At 54.7% G+C, this 24,251-nt stretch overlaps 3 protein-coding genes across 4 annotated transcripts in view; all 3 read right to left on the reverse strand.

The window, feature by feature from the left end:
• Window positions 1-3,361: 3,361 nt before the first annotated feature.
• Window positions 3,362-11,452, reverse strand: HAPLN4 (hyaluronan and proteoglycan link protein 4). The gene is made up of 5 exons (XM_036450329.2): window positions 11,328-11,452; window positions 10,399-10,504; window positions 9,602-9,964; window positions 7,685-8,017; window positions 3,362-7,330 (listed from the first exon to the last, which is right to left on the reverse strand). Exons 1-5 carry the CDS (start codon window positions 11,328-11,330, stop codon window positions 6,939-6,941), a joined length of 1,197 nt encoding a protein of 398 aa, XP_036306222.1. The 5' UTR covers window positions 11,331-11,452; the 3' UTR covers window positions 3,362-6,938.
• A 1,088-nt stretch (window positions 11,453-12,540) lies between these two features.
• On the reverse strand, window positions 12,541-19,857 carry TM6SF2 (transmembrane 6 superfamily member 2). Its single transcript, XM_036450330.2, has 10 exons — window positions 19,648-19,857; window positions 17,738-17,841; window positions 17,198-17,295; window positions 17,023-17,126; window positions 16,542-16,624; window positions 15,709-15,833; window positions 15,414-15,515; window positions 14,990-15,082; window positions 14,234-14,353; window positions 12,541-13,300 (listed from the first exon to the last, which is right to left on the reverse strand). Exons 1-10 carry the CDS (start codon window positions 19,740-19,742, stop codon window positions 13,094-13,096), a joined length of 1,131 nt encoding a protein of 376 aa, XP_036306223.1. The 5' UTR covers window positions 19,743-19,857; the 3' UTR covers window positions 12,541-13,093.
• Window positions 19,858-22,564: 2,707 nt separating this feature from the next.
• SUGP1 (SURP and G-patch domain containing 1) overlaps window positions 22,565-24,251 on the reverse strand; it is a 29,072-nt gene continuing 27,385 nt past the window's right edge. For both annotated transcript variants that reach the window (XM_036450476.2, XM_036450477.2), the window contains 3 exons: window positions 23,516-23,661; window positions 23,051-23,180; window positions 22,565-22,760 (listed from right to left, as the gene is read on the reverse strand). In XM_036450476.2, coding sequence (XP_036306369.1) covers window positions 22,734-22,760; window positions 23,051-23,180; window positions 23,516-23,661 — 303 coding nt within the window. In that variant the 3' untranslated portion in view covers window positions 22,565-22,733. The remainder of the gene's footprint in view (window positions 22,761-23,050; window positions 23,181-23,515; window positions 23,662-24,251) is intronic.

The raw sequence follows: 24,251 nt of genomic DNA on the forward strand, positions 1-24,251 counted from the left end.
AGCTTCCTTCCATCCCCTCAGAGTCAGGGGTCAGAACAGTTCAGGGCACTAGGTGGGCAATGCAGTGAAGGTCCTGCTTATCCTCCCAGGTCTTGTCCCAGAGCTGAGATGTGATGGTTCTGCATGTGTGGTGAAACACACACACACGCATGCACACGCACACGCACACACATACACCACACAAGCAAGAGGATATTTAGGGCTTGACAAGCCCAGATTTCTTCCCCCTCCATCTCTCAGGGAGACGAAGAACCTCCTTCCTGGACCAAGGAGGTGCCAAGTTTTCTAGATCAGAGCCCCTACCCATCCCTCAAGCAGACATTGTTAGTGCACTGCCCTGGGTCCCACTCCTATCTCCACCCCATCCCTGTCTCCAGCCATTGCCTGGAAGATTAGAAATGCTTAAATATTAAAGTAATGACATCTACCTGAAGTCATGTTGTAAAGAGATGCCGTGTTAAAATGGAAACACACACCTTTTTCTCTCATAGATTTTTTTAAAAAAATATTTTTATTGATTTCAGAGAAGAAGGGAGGAGAGATAGAAATATCCATGATGAGAGAGAATTATTGACTGGCTGTCTTCTGCATACCCCCTATTGGAGATTGAGCTGCAACCGGACATGTGCCCTTGACTGGAATCGAACCCAGGACCCTTCAGTCCGCAGGCCAGCACTCTATCCACTGAGCCAAACTGGCTACTGCCATAGTTTGTTAGTTTTTGGGTTTTGTTTTTTTTAAAGCTTTTTTAAGTGGGAAAGAATGCAGCTGGCCTTTCCCCCCCAAATCTGCAACCTATGAAAAGACTTTGCAAGCTGAAGGCCAGGACCACCTCCCTGGTCCCTAGGAGGAAAGACCCTTTTCCTCCATGTTTTGTCTACTCTAAGCCCCTTCAGGCTGGTAAAGACCTGTGGATGAGTATTAAAAACCACTCTCCAGGAAAGAAAGCTAAGCAAATATATGGTTCATGTAAGGGTTGAGTAGAGAAAGGTATGTGTTGACTGAGCCTATACCCTCCTGGGAAGTAATAATTATAGTTGACACATTTGGAATAGGTGCCATGCTAATAACTTACACTAGAATCTTCTCAACAGCCCATTGACTTAGGAACAATTACGGTCCAATTTTCCACATGACAAATCGGGCTCAGATAAGAGAAAGGCACTGGCTTCAAGCCACAGTCAAGGCAGAAGTAAGGAGTTGGTTCTACCTCTGTCTGAGTCCAAACACTGCTCTCTGCATTGAGGAAGGAATTGAGACATAATTGTGCTCCCTCTCATACACACACACACACACACACACACACACACACACACACAGGCAGATTTAGAAAAAGACTGAAAAGTGCACACTAGACCCTCATCCTTGACCATGGTCTTGAGTCTTCCCTGCTTTAGACATTATCCACTGTTCCACCATATGGTTATCACTGAGAAAACCCAGGGATATAGGTTTGCCTTCTTGCTTTGATAATTCTTGGTTTTAAAAAATAGAGTAATCATTAACACATCTTCAGTCATCCATATCACAAAAGAATTTTCCTTTGTTGGGGGCCTGGGATGCAACTCTTTGGGAGTGTCTTTGTTTATGCTCTCTGCCTTGGCCCCCTCAGCCCCTTGCCCTGCCCCCACCCCAGCTCCATGGTGGGAGGGGACTATGGTATTTTCTAAAGTGGGTGGTTTGTCTTTTGGTCTTTCCCTTTAGGGTTTGTGTGGGCCACGTGTGTGGCATGTGTGTGCGCGTGTGAACAGGTTCCACTGGTTTTGCTGTGAGCTGCAGTGTTCTGTGGGTCTGTGGTATCTGACACTGTGGACATTAATGTACTTCTTGGACATTTTAATAAAAATTTTTAACAGTTCAGCAAGCCTGTTGCCTCCTGACACTATCTTTGTTCATTCACCCACCAGGTACTTACTGAGAAGCTATTATGAGCTGTGTACTGTGCTTGGTGCTGGGGAGATAGTGGTGCATAAGACAGATGTGGGACTTGGGAGGTGGTCAGGGAAGGCTTCCTAGAGGAGACAGATGGGATCTAAAGAAGTTGTATCAACTAGATGATGAGGAAAATAAAGAAAAAGCTTCAGGCAGAGGGAAGAGCAAAGGCAAAAATCCTCTTGCAAAAGGGAACAGGGTCATTTGAGAAACAGCAAGGAGACCATAGTTATAGGACTCAAATTGATTTGTTTTCCAGCACATAGTGACTGGAGCAGAGTGACAAAGGTAGAGAGTGAAGGGAGATGAGGACAGAAAGGCAAAAGATGGACTATTCAGGGCTATATGGACTGTAGTGAGGAGTTGGGGCTTAATTCTAAAAGCTGTAGTGGCAACGAACACCATAAGTAAGTTCAAAAAGCGAATGCCAAACTTAGAAACAATTTTCAAACAGAGGTAAAAGACTTCTTGCCTTAATATATAAAGAGCTCCTACAAATCAATGGGAAAAAGAAAACCTAATAATCCAATAGCTGAATGTGCAAAGGTTATGAACAAAACATTCACAGAAAAGGAAGTACAGATGGCTCTTAAACTACAATATGTCCTAAACAAAATAATACACTTTTTGCATGAACACCAAGAAAAACAAAGAAGAGCATATTTTTAAAAGAGGGAATGACATCTACTAAGAGATGAAGCTTTGCATAGATCAATGATGGCCATATACTTAAATTGACCATGGCTTGTGATTTACTCAACCATCTGCACCTAAGGTCTAAGTGGAGGATGTTCAGCTTCACACCTAAGAGAACTGCAAGTGAGATTCCATTTTCACTTATCACGTTGGCTAAGGTAAAAAGCGATAGCACGATGCTGGTGAGGTTGTGTGGAAACAGCAAGTATGTCTGATGGAATGTAAATTGGCCTTACCTCTAAGAAGGGGTGGACATCACTATCAGAATGGCAAGTTTTGATCTCTCGATCCATCAACTGATAGCATCCTCCTGTGGTACTGTGTGAGATGATGTGGGTGCTTATTACTAACAGCAAAATATGGGAAACGAAGTGTCCACCATTAGGAGACTGGCTACAAAAATTATGGTGCATCCAAACAATGCAAACTCTGCCGACCTTCAAAAAATGCTTTGGGGGAATCTTTACATGTTGATGGAAACTATCTCAAAAAGACATTATTAAGTAAAATAATAGTTACTTTTAAAGTATGCATGGTACACAAATGTTCATAACAGTGTTATCCACAATCATCAAAATGTCCACCAACTGATAAATGAATATTTTAAATGTGGTACACACATACCATGGAATATTAGTCAGCCATAAAATGAATGAAACACTGACACAAACTACTACATAGATGAACCTCAAAAACATTATGCTAAGTGAAAGAAGCCAGACACAAAAGGACATATATTGCACGATTCCGTTTATAGGAAATATCAAGAATAGGCAAATCCATGGATGCAGAAAGTAGATTAGCATTTGCCAGGGCAGTGGAGGAGGAAAGAATGGGGAGCACTTGCTTAAAGGAGGGGGGATGTCTTTTGGGGCAATGGAAATGTCTAAGAACTAGATGGTCGTACAACATTATAAATATGCAAAATGCCACTGAATGGAGTGCTTTAAAACATTTACAATGGTGAATTTTATGTTATATAAATTTTACACTATAAGAAAGTATATGCTGCCATCAATTGTGTAAAAGTGGGGAAAGAAACGTATATGTATGTTTGCTTGACTGAACATAAAACATCTCTGGAGGGACATGTAAGAAACTTTGGGAAGTAAACTGGGAAGTAGAGGATGGGGGAAGGGAGAAAGTGAGGGGGGGGTGGTCTGAATATCTGGCTTGTGGGAGAGTTCCATCCAAGTTGCCATCCCTTAGCTGTCCTCCCAATGGACCCTGGAGACATCCACTCCAACAGCAGTGATCCCAGTGGAAGGGAGGTTCCCTCTGCCCAATCATCCAGCAAAATCCCAGGGACTACTTCTCATTGGTCTGCATGGGCCCCCCAAACCCCCGAGTCCATCTCTGGACCAATCAGAGCTGCCCAGGGAGATGGGCCATATCGCTCACTGGCCGAGCTGCAAGGTGGTGGAGTCAGCTCCTCCATATCTTATGAGTGGAGGTAGTTACGTACTCACTGGAAACCAAGGAGCTGGAACAGTGGAAGGGAGAAAGTATGTCAGCAGGGAACAGGCAGGATAAAAGAAATCCCATGCAGGAATCTCTGTGTACATGCCCCTCACCCCAGTCCCCTGTTTGAGGATGCTAAGGCCCAAGGTAGTCTCATCAAGGAGCTGGACCCTGCATCAGAGGAACAGCTTGCGTATGGAAGCTTGGTCAAGTCTGGTATAAAAGGATGAACCGTTATATCGACCATCTCGCTTCTGCAACCAAATCACACTCTTTCTCTTCTCCTTTTGTTTGTATCTCAGAAACTTCCAATGCTGCTCAGACCACACCCCCACACCCAACCCTACCTACATTCCAGGAAAATTGCAACCTCTCTGCCTTCCAGAAGCAGGAAGTCCCCATCCAGTGTCACACACTGGACACTGACAGGGTTTGTCAGAGACCCAATCAGGACAGGACTGAGAAGTGCCAGACCTATAGGGGGTAGCTCAAAGAAAAGGGGGGAGGAGAATGGGTGAAAGAAGAGGAGATTGAGGAGTGGGATGTGGTCCGGAGGAATGAGGACCTTCTGATTGGATTACCACTAAGTACCTCCCACTGGGAAACATGTTGTCCACCAAACTGCATTTTGAAGTAATTAGCTGCCTTTTTCTCGTTATATATATGTATATCTCCTTCTGTATGCTTTGCACTCACTGGGACCTCGAAGCAGCCCTGATACAGAGGAGGAAATAGGCTCAGGGGTTTTGTCACTTGGTCACAGGTAGGATTAGAGTCCAAGGGTTCCCAGCCCACATGGGTTTCCTCAAGATGGGTGGGACAGGACAGAGGGCTCCAGGAGGTCCCCAGTGCTACTCCAGGTGAGACCATGGCATTGGGATTTCCCACGGCTGGGTGGCTCTCTGCACTGGAGAGTTTGGCTGGGTTCTGACTTCTTTAAGTAACAACCTCCTCTTAAGCCCTGGCCAGGTAGTTCAATGGGTTACAGCTTCATCCCGATACGTCAACATTGCAGGTTTGATCCCTGGTCAGGGCACAAACAAGAATCAATCAATGAATGCACAAATAAGTGGAATAAATCAATGTGTTTCTCTCTCCCTCTCTCTAAAATCAATACATTAAAAAAAAAAATCTCCCCTTAAAACCTGGAGCTCAGAGTGGATTTTAAAGTTTAAGAACATTCTGTCTCTCCTGGATCTCCTAGGAGGAAAATAGGGATTGGGGGATTGGGGAAGAAAAGAAGAGCCCAATGAGAATGGGGATGGGGTCTGAGAGAGGAAAAGGGGAGCCCAGTGCTTGCACAGCTCCAAGGGCCAAGGCATGCCAGCGCCTCGGTTTGCCCATCTGTACGAGGCAATGAAAATACCTGGGTGTCCCAAGGGTAGATCGTGCACAGCTGCTGTCTGGGAGATAGTTGGCGTGCAGTTGGGGGGTTTACAGCAGCCCGATAAGTCCAGCCCTGTCTGGAGATGCTGCCTGGGGCTGAGCCCACCTGGTGAAGGGACAGCCATTAAGCCCTAGAGGGTACAGTTCCTGCCCACGGTAAGTTCCTGAGAGCTGGGAGTTAGTTGTCATGGGAATGACATTAACAGTCTCTATGGTAACAACCCGGTGGGCAGGGCCCTACCAACAAGGAAAAGCCTAGGGAGACAGGTGTTCTGTTACCTCAGACTCCGGTTTGGTCTCCATGGCAACAGATGTTTAACTTGGAGGGTGGCAAGGAGCTGGGGTGGGCCTGGGGAAAGGGCAGCACGTTTCCATGGTGAAAGCTGGAGGACTGAATGTTGTTGGTTAACTCTCTGGACGGTTGGGGGAAGGGTGGTCTCCATGGCTGTTGGTCAGGGTGGGGACAACTGAAGTGGAGTTGTAGGCCTCCAGGATGGAGAAAGTATGGTATCCATGGTTACAGCTAGAGGCTGGAGGCGCTATCTCCATGGGTGTGACTGATGAGGGAAGGGTTGTGTGAGTGGCAAGAAGAAGGGCTGGTCACCTTAGAGACAATGGGAAGTGGCGTGGCTTGCCTCCGGAGCATGGATCTTATAGGCCCCCGTGTCCTGGAAATGGTTTCTCTGGTGACAGCCAGGAGAAAGGAGGTCAGGTGGGGGTGGACTTGCCCTTCCAGAGAGATACCTGAGGGTGGGGCAGCCAGTCATGCAAGCCAGCTGGGGCATTTCAGTCTGTCTTAGCGGTAACAAAAGGTGGTCTCTCCTAAAACCGGAGAGAGGAGGCAGCGGGGCCACAGTCCACGGTGACCTGGGGACTTGGTCTCTTCCTACAGAAATTTCAGGGGACTTGAGGGGGAGGGGTAAACGATAGGAGCACCCCATCAACAGGTCACCGAAGGGGAGAAGATAGGAGACCACATGTGACTATGGGGGCGTGGCCACCTGTCAAATGTGCTGCTTCTAGTTTCTCTACAGGTGATAGGAGGATGGTTCAGTTGCCAGGTGCCCGTTAAGTCTTCAGTCTCCAGGGAGATGCAGAGGGCGTGGGTCCAGCCACCAGGTGACCACTGAGATGGTTCTGTGTTCCGGTGGCCTTGGGAGGAGTGGTCTTCAGGAGACCTTGGGGTCTGCTGGCCTGCAGGGGGCATCAGGGGGTGTGCCTGGTCTGCTGGAGAAAGTCAGGGGGAGAGGAGAAATCCACTGTCCAAGAAAGGGGAGCTTGGTCAGGGTCCAGGGGACTCCAGGAGGCTTGTCTCTGGGGGTGTGGTCAGTGCTCAAGGACCACAGCAGCTTGGTCAGCCAGGAGGGCACCACAGGGGGCGTGGTCCAGGGGACAACAGGGAACAATGCCAGCCCCTAAGCGCTCCCCTCTCCCCCATCCCCAGCCCTCCATGGCCTCTGGGCCTAGACGCGCAGCGGCGTCCAGGCAGCGGGGTCTCGCGCGCCTCCGGCCCAGCCGCCGCCTCCCGCCCAGCCCCAGCCCCAGCCGCCGGGTGCGGGGTCCGGCGCGCCCGGCGCGCGGTAGCAGTAGACGCCGAAGAGGCGGCGCCCGGGGTCGGGAAAGCCGAGGTTGCGCACGCCGGGCCGGAGGCCCCCGCAGCGCGCGCGCGGGTTCACGATGGGGTAGCGCGCGCTCCCGTCGGCCAGCCAGCCCGCGGTGCAGCGGTCCAGCAGCTGCAGCTTCCACGCGGCGAACAGCTGCCCCACTTTGGCCACCGCCGCCCCGCGCGCCGCGCACGCGCGCGCTGCTCCAGAGAAGGGTAGGGGCCGCAGCGGCTTCAGGAAGAACACGCGCCCTGCGGGGTGGGGGTGGGGGAGGAGAGTGGTTTGGACCGTGCCGGGGCCTGGCCTCTTAGGGATTCAGGACGACCCCTCCCGACCGCCTGCAGCCCAGGACCCCAGCCTCAAGATGAAAGCGCATCCCCTCCAACCCCTGCGGCCCGGGACCCCTGCCTCGGCCTGAGCAGCGTTTGCGCGACGTGGCGGCCCGGGGGAAGGATGCCCTGATCTGGCCTCCAGAGGGCAAAGGCGGGGGGAGAAGAAACTGGGGGTGAGGCGGGGTGGGAAAGGGAGACGGAGAGGAAGGGGGTCCCGGAAGAGGCCTGGCGCGGGAGGGGAGGGCGCGTCTTCCCAGGGCGGGGCCCACGCACCGGGCAGGTTGGACGTGAAGCAGAAGGCGTCGTAGCGCTCCCCCGCGTTGTGCCGGTAGCCGTAGTTGCGCACGCCCCCGGCGGCACCTCCGCCAGCCCGGGCGTCCCCGGCCCCGCGCAGGCCGCCGCAGGGCTCCCGGGGCCGGCTCACCGGGTACTGCACCGAGCCGTCGCGCAGCCAGCCCGCGTTGCACCAGTCCAGGCCGTCGCGCCAGGCTGTGTGCAGCTGCTCCGCCGACGCCAGGATGCCGTCCTGTTCCCCGCAGGCGCGCTGTGCCTCCGTGAAACTCAGCTTGTAGCGGCCTCCGCGGGGGTGGTAAGGGAAGACCACACCTGGGAAAACACAAGGGAGTCAGCTAAGCGCCCCCCCCCCCCAATCATCTCCCACCCACCTGACATCTGGGGTGCCCTGTTTCACTTCAACCTAGATCTTCCAGTCCATCCCTCACTCTGGTCTCAGATCTGACCATGCCTTTTTCCAGCTCACACTCCTCCTGGCTCCCTTTGCCTTAAGCTTGATTCACTTGACCCTCGTCCTTAACACACTTAAGCGTGTCTACCCCCTTTCCACCGCTGGAGACATTTGTTCATGTTCTTTCCACCTGAGGAACTCCTATTCATCCTTCAAAACCCAGCCCCCACAACAATCCTCTTCCATTCAGTCTTAGGTGCTTCGGACATTCTGCCAGCACTAGGACCTTCCCTCTGATCAAGCCCTGAGTCCACAAAGCTGGGAATGTCTATGCCGGGTGCTGGCTCCCCACACTGGGAGCCCCTGAAAAGGTGGACCCTGGGCAGAACTCCCTTTGATCCGCAGCTTTGTCCGGGGCAGTCAGTACCCCCTTGGTTTTCCTTCCACCATCAGTCGTTAGAACTCGTCAGACTTGCAGTCAACTCAGCTCACAAGTGTTCTGTCTGTCTGTGGTTGAAGGGCGGACCTTGGGGGGTTATTGGGTACCCTCAGCCGGTGCAGGAAGGAGGCAAAAAGGGACCAGGGAGAAGACTCGGAGCCTGGGGTGTACGTCCGGGCTCTGCTGCTCACTATCATGTGCCCTTGGCAAGGGCCTAACCTCTTGGCTAGTTGAATCATTCTCAGGGGTTTGGGGAAAATTAAATGAGAAACTCCAGGCACCTCTTCAACCAAGTGCCTGGCACAAGTCAATACCCAGCAAAGGAGAATTGCTGCTATTGTTGTGCTGTTATTTGCTATTGTTGGGAAGTTTGGCAAGTGAAGGCCCTAAAATCTTTCCAAGCATCTGCTAAAGTTTAGAATCTAAATGACTCAAGAAGGCAAACCAGGAGGAAGGGAATTTTTTTCCAGGTAGAAACCCCACCTCCGAGCTCAGCTGTCAGCCAATCAGAGCACCCCCATCTTCTGGCCACAGCCGGGCACATGACTCAAAAGCTGAGCCCAATCAGGGACAAGTCTGGGACTTCTAGGAAATCAGTTGCTAAGCTGGGAGGATGGAATTCTGGTTTGGATTTTCCCGTTTCATCAGGGGAAACTTGCAAGAGGAAAGCCCACCCAGGGAATCAGCGCTGAGGGAGGGACTCCTGACATGATATGAGTGCCTGGGTCTTACTGTGCCAGGATCCTGCACCAGGGTTTCCCAACATCCTCTCTATTGGTATTCTGGACTTGGGTTTTGTTTTTGTTTTTTGCCCTTGGGGAACTGTCCTGTGCTTTGTGGCATATATCACAGTATCTCTGGCCTCTACCCACCAGATGCCACCAGCAACCCCCTGTTAGAGGTTACAGTGTCCCTTCCCTGAGTAGCAATAATCACCCTGAATCAAACCACCCCACCAACCCTCTAAATTCCTGCAGACCAAGGATTTGGTTTCTCTTCCCTGCTATCCCCTCCCCTCTCCTCCCTTAGAAATGCCTCTCATCCTGCCCACAGGCTGGTCGGTCACCTTCCAGGTCCAGCTTGACCATGCCGGTGTCATCCTCCAGCTCGTTGGTGACCTCGCACTCGTAGTGCCCGTAGTCTTGCAGTGTGACATTTCGGAGAACCAAGGAGGCGTCGCCAGGACCGTCGCCCTGCAGCTCGGCCCGCCCTCGGTAGTTGCCAAACGCCCGGTGCTGGGGGCCCAGCGCCACAAAGACATCGGTGAAGGCCAGCGGCTCCACCACTTTAGTCCACTTGAGACGGACACCTTCGTGGCTGTGCGCGGTGGCCTCATAGTGGTAGCGGCAGGGCAGGACGATGGTGCCGCCCCGGTGGCTGACCACCTGCCCCGGCGCTGTCTGCACCACCACCGAGCCCGACTCGCCCTCTGTGGGGGACCAAGGAGGGTTCAGGTGAAGTCCTAGGGGTGGGGGAGGGGACCTGGAAAGGGAGATTCTGGAAAGCAGTGTTTCCCAAAGTGTGGTGGGGGTACGCGTTGCACCGGAGTTTGGTGGGGATATGCACTGCACCGTGCTTAGCTGCGCCTAATTCTACGTTCTCATGAGTACGAGGGGTACTCAGCATTATGAAAATTATAGAAGGGGTACACATATGTCAAAAGTTTGGGAAACACTGCTGGAAGGGGATGTGGTTATTAAACTTGGGTGGGGGTAAACCCCATGGGTAGAGAGGCTCACGGAGGGAACTGGGAGGGGGAGGAGCTGGGGGGTGGACTGTGGCCTTCAGGACCGCCCAGTGCCCTCCCTTTTCCCTCCCCCATGCGCCCCAGCGACCACACTGGGCCGCCCGTCTCCGACTCACCCAGCACATGCACCACCTTCTTCCGGCCGCGCTGCGCCCCCGCGAGGGCCACGAGCAGCAAGACTCCCCAGAGCATCCAGGGACCCAGGGCCGCCCGAGCCCACACCTGGGGGCACGGGGCATTCAGTCCAGCCTCCCGGCTTCTGCCTTTGGGAGGACAGACCCCTGGCTTCTCACGTGCCCGGGCCTCCTCCTCGTCTAGGGTCCCAGAGGAGACCCCCGGGAAGGCCGGCAAAGCCCTCCCTCCCCATTCCCTCTCCCGGGGCTTCTTGCACAAAGCCCACCCGCCTGAACACACCTTCTCTGAGTCCTCCCCCTGACCCCCTAAATTATAAAACCTCAACTCCGGGGCTCGGAGCCCCGCTCCCTCTCTCCGGCCTGGGCCGGGGCAGCGGGAGGAGGGAGGAGCTGAGCAGCAGCCGCGGCAAGGTTATCCGTGCGCCAGGAGACTGCAGCAAACCGGCCGGCGGTGGGGGTGAGGGATGCGGGGGAAATTGTTGAGAAAAGGAGAAAAAGAGAGAGGGAGAGGGAGGGAGAGAGAGAGAAAAGGGAAAGAGACACAGAGAGAAAAGCAGGGAGAGATGAAGACAGAGAGAGCCAAAGGGAGAAAGAAGAGGAAGAAAAGTCGGAGAGAAACATGCAGAGGGAGAGGCAGAGACGGAAAAAGAGGAGAGGAGAGCGCGCAAGAGGGAGAGAACACAGACAAGAGGGAGACATCAGGACAGCGAGAGGCAGAGAGACTCCGAGGGAGAGACAAGGAGGGAGAGACGGAGACGGACAGAGAAGGAGACGCAGGGAGTTTGAGAAGCAGGTGAAGAGACAGGAGGGATGGGAAAAATGGAGCGGGGGAGAGGAACACGGAGGATGCAGAGACAGAGAGAGACTCCTGGAGAGGGACCTCTTGGGACCCGCGCCGCGGCCCCACTCACCATGCTGCCCGCGAGGCCCCCGCCGAGCGGACCCTGCGCTCCGGGACTGCGCTCCTGGCACCGAGAGGAAGGACCAGGCAGGTCTCCGTGGGCAGCGCAATCCCGGTGACTGCCTGCAAGGGGAGGAGGGAGGCGGGCAAGGTGCGGGGTTTGGGGGGGAGGGGAGGCTGTTAAAGGGAAAGCGGAGGCGCGCTGGAAGGAACCCCGGGTGCGGGTTTGGGGAGGAACTCCTGAGAGTGAGCGCAGGACCAGCTCCCTGCGCTGGCCGGCTGGGCCTGCGGGGGACCTCTCTGGGGCTCAGGTTAACCATCTTTAAAACGGAGGCGAGGGGCCTGGTGGAGTCTCCCACCTCAGATTCCCTGCATCGACAAGGGGCTGAGTAAGCTGGAAAAGGAGCTTGGTCTGCAGGTCTGTTTTTCCCGGTTGTCACTGGGTGGCCATCTCGTTGTCCTGGGCGCTGGCACTGAAGAGGTGCTCACTGGGCGAGGTGGGGTCCCACAACCATGACCCACTCGTGCAGCGACAGATCCACATCCGACTCTGCCCCTCACCCACTGGGGACCTTAGGAGAGAGCTTGGCCTCGCTGAACCCGTTTCCACCTCTGGGGAATGAAGTATGTGACGATCCAATGGGTAGACATACAATAGATGCCTGATGAGTGTTGGTAGGTGGAAGAGGGTCTGATCAAGCCCCCCACCCCACTCTGGGCCTATCACCCCTGAATCTGGTCTTTCATCCAGGTACAATAATCAAACCTGGAAACAATGAGCGCTTCCCCAAACCCCCTGACTACCTCCCCAGGCTGTTTCCCCAAAGTCTGAGACAGCCAGGCAGGGCTTTGTGGTGGAAGTGGCCAGGGCCTGGTTCCTATCTTAACTGCGTCCAGGAGGTATAACCCCAGACCAGGACCTTCTTCTCTGGCAGGCTCAGTTTCCCCATCTGGCATAGGGGGTAAGACCCAGCATATTGTATAGCAAGTGAGGTTAGCCCTGGGCATGGTAAACAGTAGGTGCTTAATAACGATGCCACACTATTTTTTGAAAATACATTTTATTGATTTTTTACAGAGAGGAAGGGAGAGGGATAGAGAGTTAAAAACATCCCACTAAGGATGAGCCTGCAACCAAGGTACGTGCCCTTGACCAGAATCGAACCTGGGACCCCTCAGTCCACAGGCCGACGCTCTATCCACTGAGCCAAACCGGTTAGGGCCACGCTATTAACTATTATAATTTACTAGCAGAAATAGGAATTCGGACTCTTGTCCTGACTGACTCCAGGCAGGTTCGGATCCTCTCCAAGTCTGTGTTCCCCATCTGGGAAGTGGAGCTGTGCACACCGACCAGAGACAGACTCCTGCTGTCCGGCACCTTCTGTTCCTGACAGTCACACTGGCAGTGATGGTGGGCCTTGGTGGGGTCTGAAATGACAGTCCCTCACCCCTGCCCCCTGGAACACTCCGGCAGCAACCTTTTGGGCATCCAAAGGGCTTTTAGTGAAAGGATCCCTGGGGGTATTAGGCAAATGTGGCAAGGGAGTAGAAGAATCCAGAGGTTGGGAGCAGTGACAGCTGAGTGTGGCTGGGGCCCTTTCCGCCTGAACACCCGGCCTGTGGGTTTCCCCTCCCACCGGCTGGCCTTGAGACCATCTTAGCCAGAAACAGAGACACCTGGGTGTACCTCCTGCCTCTAAACACCCAAACCATCCTTCTAGGGACAGGGCCAGCGGGTGTGTTAAAGGAGTCCTGGGCGTCACACAGGCCCCCTCAGTGCTGCTTCTCGTGGAGGACTTGGGGGCGGGGTGGCAGGTGCTGGAAGAAGGCTGGTCGCTGCAGGCAACGGAAGGCCAGCAGGTGAGGGCCCAGTGCATACAGCATGTTGCACACGAAGAAGCTGGCCCAGGCATCCTCCGGCACACGGTAGGTGAAGGGTGTGCGCAGGTGCATGGAGGCGCCCATGTGTGAGAACTGTGCCTGAAGGCCACACAGGGAGGAGAGATGTCAGGGGCTGGGAGAGAACCAGTCCCAGCATCCACAACATCCCACCCTGGGAGCCCAGGGGTCCCTGTCCCCATCTTGCTGGCTCTGCTGACCTACCTGCCTCCTCTTTCCAGTCCATCTGTCTGTCTCTAAATATCCCTGTCCCTACGGCCCTGTCTGTCCTGTACATCTGTCTGTGAGCTTCTCCCCAGCTGCCTAACCAGAACCATGTTCGCTGTGTCTGCTGGACCCTACACCCTATCTCTGTCCAGCTCTTCCTCAACCCAGACAGCTGCCCTTGACACAAATTCTGTTGATTACACCAGAGATGTCCTCCTGGTTCCCACTGCTCTGACTGGGGCCCGGCCTTTATCATATCCCGTCAGGAATCCAGAAATAGACCCCTAGCTCTGACGGTCCTCCACTGCTCAAACACCTCCCACGGTTCTCCATCTTTCTACACAGAAGCCCCCCAAGGTCAGAGTTCAAAGCCCTCAGCATTATCTAGCTGCCAGTTTCTCCAGCCTCTGCTTTTGCCCTTGTTATGGCTCTGCTATGTCACTGTGCCCCTCTGTGCCTTTCCTGAAGCTGTTCCCATTCCTGGAATGTCCTTCCCTGCCTGGAGCACTCATACCCACACGGCGTAGCCCAGTTCCTACGCCCCCTCCTGTAAGAAATCTGTCCCCTCTGTAATCCCTCCCAGCCTCTCCCTCTCCCTCTCTTCAGTTCTGACCCCATGGGGTTGGGGATGGTCTGTGTCTGGCTCTTTCTCTTCCAGACTAAGGAATCCTGGGGTACTGAGCTGGGGCTGGGGCCGCTCAGGGGTCCAGCATCACCCTGCCCAGGGAGATAACAAAAGAAATCGATGGGTAGGCAGAAGCTCTCTTTCTTGTGCACCTGACCCCCAACACCCCACCGCCACCTCACCTGGCCAATGGCTCCAGCAAACACCAAGGCCCAATCAGGTAGCCAGGAACAGCCGGGGAAGATAAGGGCATAGGCCGCCAGGCCATAGAAGGGCAACGTATAGAACATGTACACCAGCATCTGTGATGAGCAGACATGATGAGCAGGATGCCCCCGATGGTCCTCCTGAGACCCCTCAGGTGAGAATCCTAGGGAGGCTCCGGCCAGCCTCAGACTTCACCCAGGATGGAGGCTCTCTGTACATCCTACCCTGTGCAACCTGCACCTTTATTTCCTTTGGGGGTCCCCCACCCTTCCCACTGCCCCCCCCCCCCCCCCCACCACCACCTTACTTCTGTCCAAATGATCAGCTACAAGATGGGGATGTGATTCAAACCTAGCCAATCCGAGCCTGCCTGAGACTTGTGCTTAAGCTCTGGGGAGATGAAGGCTCACTTTCCTGTGGGGTAGCTAAGTAGGTCAGAAGGAAGCCTGGCGCTGCCCAAGGCTCTCTCTGCCATTCCACAAAGGGACCAGCTGGGAGTGGAGCCCATGCAGAGAAAGTAGAGCCCAGAGACAGAGCTCTCCTTGAGCTCCTGGATCCAGCCATACCTGAGACCATACCTATACTTTTTTCTCTTTTTTTTTTAATAAGACAATTATTCCATTTGAGCTTCTGCCAGTTGGACTTGTGTTTCTTGCACCTGCTTCAGAGAAACCCAGCGGATCCCTGCACATGGCAGGGTCATGGTCCTTTCCTCCCACCTGCCCTCTCACCTGCACCTTTGGGTAGGCCACAGGGTCCCGTAGGTATGGTTCGTACTGATAAATATAGACAAAGCAGGCATCCGTGGGGCAGTCAAGCACCACCTGTGGCCAGCAGACAAACCAACAATCACCTCCAATAGCCCTCCCACAAAAAGCTTTCCCCACCCTCCCAGGCAGGGCTCACACCCCTCACTCTACCCTCCCCCAGCCTTGGTTCAGTCCTCTGGCTGAGAAGCCACAGATCTTGGGGCTGGGGAGAAGGCTACAGGGAATGGGGCTTAGTGGGGAAACACTCAGGTCAGACGCAATGAAGAACTTCCCTGATGGTCAGATGGGAGAGCAGTGACCCTCTTGCACTGAGTAAACATATGTGGAAAGGGAAGGCCAGGGAGGGAGGCTGAAGGCAGGAGAGGCGTAGGCTAGCCAGACTCACAAGGCCCCGGAAGAGGGTGAAGAACCCAGCAAGGATGAGGTATATGACGAGAGCCAGGTCAGCCGGGCGCTGCAGGAGGCCCTTTCTCTGCTCCTCCTGCACCTGGCCCATGAGAGAGAGAGAGACAGAGACTGTGAGAATTCAGCAATCCAACAGGCACTCCGTAAAAGCTCATCCCTTCTTTCCTAATGACCAAGGAGAGCCTTCCAAGGAGGTAACGGTTTTGACCAGAAACAACTCAAATGGGGAGACTGCGGTAAGTGGGCACAGGCATGCCTGCAGGCAAGGCGCTTACCGTGGTTGGGGGGTAGCAGGCTGGTGGCCGGGCCTGGTTGAAGATCCTCACACCAGCCCAGCATGGGACCAGCACATATGGGATGGTGAGGAAGAAGGCTGGCCTGATCTCTGAGCTGTATTTCCCTGTCATGGTAGGAGGATGAGTAATAGTCAGGAAGTCCTAGGCCTGGCTGGGTCCTTTAAGTGGGCCACACCAGAGCCCCTGGATGGAAGTCATAATTCACAAATGCCATACTTGCTCAGCTTTTTCTTTTTTCTTTTTCTACTCGCTCAAGATTTAACACATGTGCCGAAACCGGTTTGGCCCAGTGGATAGAGCATCAGCCTGCGGACTGAAGGGTCCCAAGTTCGATTCTGGTCAAGGGCATTTACCTTGGTTATGGGCACATCCCCAGTAGGGGGTGTGCAGGAGGTAGCTGATCGATGTTTCTCTCTCATCAATGTTTCTCTATCCCTCTCACTTCCCCTCTGTAAAAAATCAAATATATATATATATATATATATATATATATATATATATATATATATGATTTAACACATGTGGTTCATCAGTGCCCACAAGGTGATGTCCATGCTCCTCAGACTGGCCTACCTCAATTTACCTTCTGGACACAGCTCATACACGTTAGCTGTTCTTGGCTCCCCCTAGAAACACCCCTCCAGGGTGAAGTGGGGAGAGATAGGCAGGTTGCTGGCTTAGACTATGCATGAACAGGACTGTGGGGCCCTCTTCAGACCTTGGGGAGCCGGGGGAGGACCCCGTGGTGGCTTCCAGGTGCAGGGCAGTGACCCAGCACAGGGAGGAAGGATTCCTCAAAGCCAAATACTTACCAAGGATGTTTCCTGGGAGAAACACCAGGATGCTCATGACGAAGGACCCCAGCCAGTACAGCCCAAGGTTCCGGTACCTCTTCCTGGGTGGGGAATGAAGGGATGACCAGTAGACAGATATCCATCCCCAGGCGTAGAGCACTAGCCAGGGCCCAAGGTGCACTCTGGGATCCCCAGCTTTGGTCTTCCCCAGTTTGCTCAGGATGGAAGGGTCAACAGGAAGTTGAATGAGAGACCGAACAGTCAGACCTTCTGTCCAAGGACAGAAGTGGCTGCCCAGGCGCACAATGGTAAGAGAAGAGAGCCGACCACCAGCCACCTGTGACATTCCCCAGAACCTTCTCCCAGTCACCCCTGGCTGGAGCCCTAAAGAGGCCTCCTGATTTTCCATACTGCTTCTGGCTCCACCCCAGCCTGAGACCCCACCTGAGGACTGGACCTGTTTTCCAGGGCCCAGGTGCACCCCTCCCACTCCTCGCACCTTCTGCGGATGGCACCAGCCATGGCCAGGTAAAGGAGGTAGTGGACGATGCCATCCCAGTAGCAGATGAAGACTCCGTATGCTGTGCGCAGGTAGGGCTCGCCCTGCGGAAGCAGGTGCAGGGATCAGACACACAGCCAGGCAGGGGGCATCCCATAGACCGACCCCTACGTACCTCCTTGGTGTAGAACTCCATGAAGCCCACCAAGTAGCCATCTTCCTGGAGAGCGAGAAGGAGGTCCACCGCCGAGGTGAAGGCAAACACTGCAAACACTGCAGGGAGAGTTCAGGGCAGGCCTGGGAATGGGCAGGGCCTGAGGCTGCAGCAGGGACCCAGATCCTACCCATGACTCTGTGTCCAACTGTTCCCAGTTCCCACTCCGCAGGTCACATGAACGACCACCCTCCTTCAAGGGGAGGCACAGGCCCTGCCTTTGGGAGTCCCAGGCTGGGAGAGGCACAGGCCCTGCCTTTGCCTTCAGGAGACTCCAGAGTGATGGTAAGACACCAGTTCCCACTCTCAGGAGTCCCAAGTGTGAACAGGAGGGCCTCTGAGGTTCCACTGTCAACAGTTTTCCAGCCTGAAGATCTCCAGTCCGATGGGAGCCCTTAAGGGTTCCCAGTCAGATGGAGGAGGCCCTTCAAGGACCCCCCGTGTGATGGAGAAGCTGTTGCTCACACAGTTCTCTTCCCTAGGACCTTCTCACCAACTCACCAGCGTAGTGTGGGTCGTAGGAGATCTCCCCGCGGGACAAGCTATAGACAGCCACAAAGAGCTGACCGATGATCAGGGCACTCAACAAGGCCACCCCAAGGGGGCTGTGAAGAGGAAAACCACGTCAGGGAGGCCAGACCCAGTGCTGAGACCCGACCGAACCTGGTGAGGGCAAGAGCAGACTGCAGGAAGCTCCAGGTGATGAGGCTGAAGCATGTATCTGTCCATGCAGAAAAATGCCTTTCCTTAAACTGCCCTTCCCCTTCACCAGGCTCTTTTCCCAGCTGCTTCCGGCTCCTGGAAACTCCTTCCAGGAGTTTCTTTTCCACTTGGCAAATTTCTACCCGTCCTTCACGGTCCATCTACATGGTTCCTCTTCCAGGAAGCCTTCTCCAACTCCTCAGAAAATATATTTTTAAAATATATTTTATTGATTTTTTTTACAGAGAGGAAGGGAGAGGGATAGAGAGCTAGAAATGTCGATGAGAGAGAAACATCAACCAGCTGCCTCCTGCACACTCCCTACTGGGGATGTGCCCGCAACCAATGTACATGCCCTTGACTGGAATCGAATCTGGGATCTTTCAGTCCGCAGACCGACGCTCTACCACTGAGCCAAACCGGTTTCGGCTCAGAAAAGATTGTTGTCAAACTTGGGCCAGGTACAGAGGGGGCACCTGTCAACCCTTTCTGATTCTATGATCTATCCCATCACTTGCTGATATGTTTGACTCGGTTGCTCAGTCATTCATTCAACAGCACTGAGTGAGCTCTGTGGCTAGACCCAGCGCCCACCCTGCCAGATGGTCTTTGGTGCTCAGCTCTGTGTGTCTCCCTGTGTGACGCTTCTGACTCCTCCCGGCTAAAGTCCACCCACCTCCACCCCGATCTGTTTTCATTGACCCGATAAAACAGGTCAACAAGGGTCACAGACAACAGAAGCCCGGTCTCTGGGCAGTCCCCAAAACTTGGCAAGGCCACGCTTCTCCCCTCCTCCCCCACTCTCTCCAGGACTCTACCTTCTCTGAACCCCTCTAACAGCTGGGATCCCCATTCCTGCCCCCATCGGACTAACAATGACAATTATAGTCACCAGATGGGGCCACACCAGAGTCTTTGTACACAATCCATAATCCTTAACTCTATGGGATGAGATCTAGGATTGTGTTCATTACACAGTGAAGGAACTGAGGCTTTTAGAGGCAACCTGGGACACTTGAGATCCAGTAAATTGTACCCAAAGGAGCTAGCCTCAAGACTCCCTCTACTCCATTCTTGGGTTGAGCTGGGTTTAGGAGTGTGAGGGGCTTTGCCAATGCTGGATCCACAGGGAGAGAGTCTGAGGTTAGGAGACAGACACAGGGAAGACAGACACAGCACATCTGGGGAAACTGAGGCTAGAGGCAGGGAGGGCCAGCCCTGAACAAAAGAAAGTCCCAGGCCTTAAACAGGAGATGGAGGGGCAGCCTGGTAGGGGTGGTGCGGCAGAACCTGTGTGACAAGAGCCAGGTCACCAGGGCCTTATCTGGGGCAATACTTTGACCCTTGGCGACTTTGGAACCTGTGCTGGGCATATCCCTGGGAAAGCCAGAGAAATGCTCCAAAGCCCTGCCTGCCCCGTGTGTGTGTGTGTGTGTGTGTGTGTGTGTGTGTGTGTGTGTGTGTGAGACGGGGCGGGGGGGGGGGGAGGGGAGGTGGTAGGCTCTGTTTCTGAAGGTTCCTTCTCCCTGGGCCCCAAATGTCCCAGGGGCGCCCCCACCCCCAGCACACAGCCTCTGGGCCAGCGGAAAGAGGACTTCCGGTTGGAAGTTCTAACCCACGCCCGGCCCAAACGGCTAGGGGCTCAAGGCTCTCCCCCGCCCCCTCTGCACCCCCCAGCGCGGCCCGCGGCCCACGCCCCCCGCACGCACTGTGAGAGCGCCGAGACGTGGTTGAGCGCGTAGGACACCGGCAGGGCGGCGAGCGACAGAGCCGCGATCTTGCCGGCCAGCGGGGGGATGTCCATAGCCGCGGTGCCCGGACCCCGCTCGGCCCGGCTGAACCTCCGGGGCGCTCCGCTCCTCCGTGGTGGCGCGTCTGGACCGGAGGTTGCCAGGGACTCGGCCCCGCCCCGCCCCGCGCAAAGGTCGCCCCCAGCTGCGCCCGGGTCCTGTCGCGGCCCAGGGCCACCCCGCGTGCTCCAGGGGAGCCTCCGAGGCCCCACCCTCTTGCCTGGCCCTTCCCCCTCGATATCCTCACCGGACTCAGAGCGATCCTCCGCGGCTGTCCCAGCGCCCAGCGCAGGTTCCCTCGCTATTAAAGGTTAAATCGCCACCCTCGAGCCCTGGAGATCCGAGACTGGCAACTTTATTGTGAGGAAATTCGTTTTCCTGCTCTGTTCTGCATTTCCGCTTTCTTCATCCCATATTCCGTGCGCATCCCAGGGAGAAACCAACCTCACTCCTCGGTGCAGTTCCCTTCAGTGTCCTTGGATTTGAATTTTTTCACTCGGGGGCCACAGACACATTTTAAACACGTGCCCAAGTGTGAAACTTTGACAGCCTGGGTGGGGATCATCTCAGGGCAGGCGGTTACAGCCCTGCGTTAGGGTGCCCTGAAGGCCTCTGTGATTCCGTGTTCTGAGATCCTGCCTTATAGCCAGGACACCCCGTGGGTAGCTGAGGGCGGGGTGGGAGGGGCTGCTCACGTGGGCGGGGCCAGAGGAAGGCGGCCCCAGACTAAGTGGGGATGGGGCCAGTTGGGTGAGAAGGTCCTGGTAAGGAGAATAGCTCAGGCCCGGGGATGAGCAGCAGTAAGGAGCCTGGGGCTGGGAAAATTCTGAGCAGCCGGGAGGCTGTGCTTGGTTCAGGGGGAGGAATAAAGGGGAGATGGAACTCTGAGGGGACTGCAGGGTGGGAATTATGTCTGTTACTACCTTCAAATAGGCTCTCACCCATGTAGTACTATGGCTGCTGGAAACGAGTGTGTAGTGCCACCTAATTCCTTCCTGGGTTGGGGGAAAACTGAAACCCTCATCCCTTTTCCATGCAGACCCTGGGCCTTGTGCCAGCTGGGTCCTAGCTTTGTCTAAGCGTGGGTAACATGATCTTCTGGCCTTCCCCAGATGCCCCTTGCCCATGGGATGAAGTTCAGGTTCCTCTGGGCTGACTTGAAACTCTAGCCTGCTTTCTTGACCTTCCCAACTCTGGCAGTGCCAAAAGCCCACAGGCCTCTTAACTGTGTACAAGATGGACTCTCTTGTGTTTCCTCACCCCTTAAAGAACTTCCCACTGCCTCCCCCTCCAGGCAGCCCTCCCTGCCACCTGCAGGGCCAGGGGTGTCTAGTCCAGCTCTGCCTAGGGGCCTGGCCTGGGTCTGGGAGGTACCTGCACACACACAATTGGGAGACCTCATCTTCCAACTCTCCCCATGCATGGGGGTAAAGTCCATGGGCTGAGTCTAGACAGCCTCCCAGTCACTGACAATTTAATGGAGGGGTGACCTTGACCTGTCTGGTGAGGTGCTCAGGATTTTGGCAAGGGTCACCTCTTTGCCCTGCCTGGGCACAGCACCCATGGAAGGAGGATGGTGGCGTATGTCACCCAATCTGTTGTGCTGTTGAGACCCTCCCAGTCCCTGAAGCCCCCACTGAGACCAGCCCAGGTCACCTGCACCACAGCTCCGTTTCTCCTGGCAGCTTGGATCAGTCTGATTGTTAGTTCACTGTCACATTCTGACGCACAGTTGGTGCTCAGTGTTTGCTGAATGCAGGCTGGCCCAGGAGCCTGATTCTAGCTTGAATCGAGCCCATGAGCCCACAGGGATTGAGCATGACCCACTGGGTGCATGTGTGGCACAGATGGGTGAGTTCGGGTCCCCTTAAATTCTCACACTCTGATGCTTCAAGCATGGCTGCAGCTGAACAAGATCCCCCGTGTTTCTGCATAAATGTGAAACACTGAATCTAGAGACAGACAGCTCTCAGCACACAGTGGCCAGGCACCCACAGACCTCACATCCTCTAGGACAGAGGTGGGGAACGTCCGGCCCAAGGGTCTTATAAGGCCCTGCCAAGGCATTAAGGGTGAGTTAACTAAATGTATGACCAAATACAGCAGGCTAACTTTTAATTGATTTTTTAAAAAATATGTTTTTATTGATTTCAAGAGAGAGGGAGAGGGAGAGATAGAAATATCAATGATAAGAGAGAAACATTGATCAGCTGCCTCCTGCACGTCCCCTATGGGGGATGGCCCAAACCCAGGCATGTACCCTGACAAGAAGTGGATCCCTGACCTCCTGGTTTATAGGTTGATGCTCAGCCACTGAGCAACACCAGCTGGGCTGTTGAAAAATTTTGTATGGCCCGTGAATGATGTTATAAATATACAAATGGCCCTTGGCATAAAAACGGTTCCCCACCCCTGCTCTAGGAGGCGTGACATTTTAGCACACAGCTGTCCCACAGAGGCATGAGTCCCAGGGACATGTGTATACACACAGGTGGGACCCAGTGCAGCTGTGGCAGCATGGGCTGCAGCCATCACTGGCAGGGAATATCATTTGACAGGGAGGTGGGTAGCATAGGTGTGCCCTGGGGAAGGCGAGGCCCTGCCTGGAGATCCCTCCCCAGCTCCCTTCTATAGCACAGTGCTAAGTTGGGAGGGCCTGCCCACGTGTGGCCCTCCTCTCGACTCCAACCCAGGCTGATGAGGGACGGAGACCCAGCAAGCAGAGGTCCAGGCGGTGCTCTCTTGGATTCCTCAGGGGCCGGGGAGCCTTCACACGGCATCTCATTCTCACCTGCCCAGCCCAGCCCAGCTGCTGAGGAACACGAGGGGTCTCTGGTGATGGCACGACCAGGCTCCCGCAGTGGGCAAGCATTGGGACTTTAATACATAGCATGACACTTGAGACAACGGAAAGGGCGGGCAGAAATGCAGTCCAAAACGTTCTACAGCCCAAGAATGCTCGCTTGGTTGTCTGGAAAGTATGTTGGTGTGTTTCTCCAGAATACTCAGTAGTAAGGCCGCCTGGGGTTGTTCTGTGGGAGGCAATAAGATAAAAGGGAGTGCGTTAATGCTAACAGATGGCAGCTCCTCCCATCCAGAACCTTTCGGGGCAGCTGAGCTCACTCCTTGAGATGGCTGGCTTCGGAGAGGAAGAAGAGGCTCAAATGCAGGTGGAGTGGTGGTGGGGATTGCTAGTGAGACCTGGACTAGCTGGACTGAGGGAGGAGGGATGCTTCTGTTACCAGCACTGCCAGCCCACTACCGTGGACAGTGAGAAACCAGTGCCAAACCGGAGGAATGTGGGGGATGGGAATGCACGCACCAGAGGGTTGGGCCGGAAGCGGTAAGCCAGCATCATCCTCTTGCGGAAGGCCTCGTACTCGTCATCCTCCTTAGAAAGCTCTGCTGGCCGGTCAATGCCAAAGCCAGCGCCATCCACTGTAGTTGTGCCCCTGCGGGGGATGAGGGGGGAGGTGCAGAATGTGAGCAGGAAAGCAGGCTGGTGCCAGCAGAAGAGCAGATGTCCAGCCTGAGCTGGGACAGGAAGGCTTAGCCCACCAGCCTGCCTAGGAGCAGCAGCAGCTCGAAGTGGGGCTGTGGGGGCCATGCAAGCTGTGCTGGGCTGGAGAACAGCTAAGTGGGGCACATAGGAGGGAAGGGCCTGAGCTGGGCTAGCCACCCGAGTTCACAGCTAGGCCTGGCTCTGGCCCAGGAACAGGACTAGACCCAGACCCTGGGACTAGTCTGTACCCCCTCACCCCAACCCTGCATCAAGGGTCACACTCACTTGTTAACTGGGTTCTTGATGCCCTGGCCCTCTGAGCCTAGGCCGTCACCCTCCTTCCAGCCCATCTTCATCAGCATCTGGTAGCCAATATTCTCCACCGTCAGCTTGAATTCCTTGTACTCGGAGTAGTCAGGCTCACGGCCTTCCTGTAGGACCAAGCAGCTGTCATCCCCTAAGGCCAAAACACGGCCCCCACGGCCTCATTGGCCACTAGCTGGGACCATCAGCCCATGTGCCCATCTGCCCCCCACCTCAAACCAAGTCCCTTCTCCTCAGGGTTCCCATAGTCACACTTAGTGCTCTCTGGCAACCAAGTCAAAGAGGGCAAGGTGACAGTCCCACAGGCCTCCTGTACCATGGGCAAGAGTCACCTGCAGAAAAGCTCAGCTTCTGAGGGCGATTTGTTACACAAAGTGTGAAAAAGCAGCATGGTCAACTAGGTGAAGAGGCTCCGTGTCAGTCAGCTGTCTCTCTACGTGCCAAGGAGGAATGCTGAGCTTTGTCCTGAGGAGCCCCGTCCAGGACTTTGCATTAATTGGCTTCAGTGGAAGCAGGATATCCCAAAGCCCCAGGAAATGTTTCTAAAGTGGCAGCTGAGCTATTTGTGAATTCCCCAAATGGACATCTGCCAGGAACAGATGCCTCCTGTGGAAGAGAGCCTGGTTCCTCCTGTGTGAAGAGGCCGCCTGCTGGACAGGCCCATGGCAGGGTTGATGCCTGGGGACCCCCCCATTCA

The sequence above is a fragment of the Pipistrellus kuhlii genome, unplaced genomic scaffold (assembly GCF_014108245.1).
Source record: "Pipistrellus kuhlii isolate mPipKuh1 unplaced genomic scaffold, mPipKuh1.p scaffold_m20_p_21, whole genome shotgun sequence".
NCBI lineage: Eukaryota > Metazoa > Chordata > Mammalia > Chiroptera > Vespertilionidae > Pipistrellus > Pipistrellus kuhlii.

Bases quoted from the DNA above. Each gene is read 5' to 3' on its own strand.
- HAPLN4 (XM_036450329.2), bottom strand. The intron at 9,965-10,398 runs GTGAGTCGGAGA...GGTCCCCCACAG, and splicing joins GAAGGTGGTGCATGTGCTGG to AGGGCGAGTCGGGCTCGGTG. The intron at 7,331-7,684 runs GTGCGTGGGCCC...CCCACCCCGCAG, and splicing joins CTTCACGTCCAACCTGCCCG to GGCGCGTGTTCTTCCTGAAG.
- TM6SF2 (XM_036450330.2), bottom strand. From the start codon at position 19,742: ATGGACATCCCCCCGCTGGCCGGCAAGATCGCGGCTCTGTCGCTCGCC. The intron at 17,296-17,737 runs GTGAGTTGGTGA...CTCTCCCTGCAG, and splicing joins CTACGACCCACACTACGCTG to TGTTTGCAGTGTTTGCCTTC. The intron at 13,301-14,233 runs GTGAGGTGGCGG...TGTGGCCTTCAG, and splicing joins TTGCTGGAGCCATTGGCCAG to GCACAGTTCTCACACATGGG.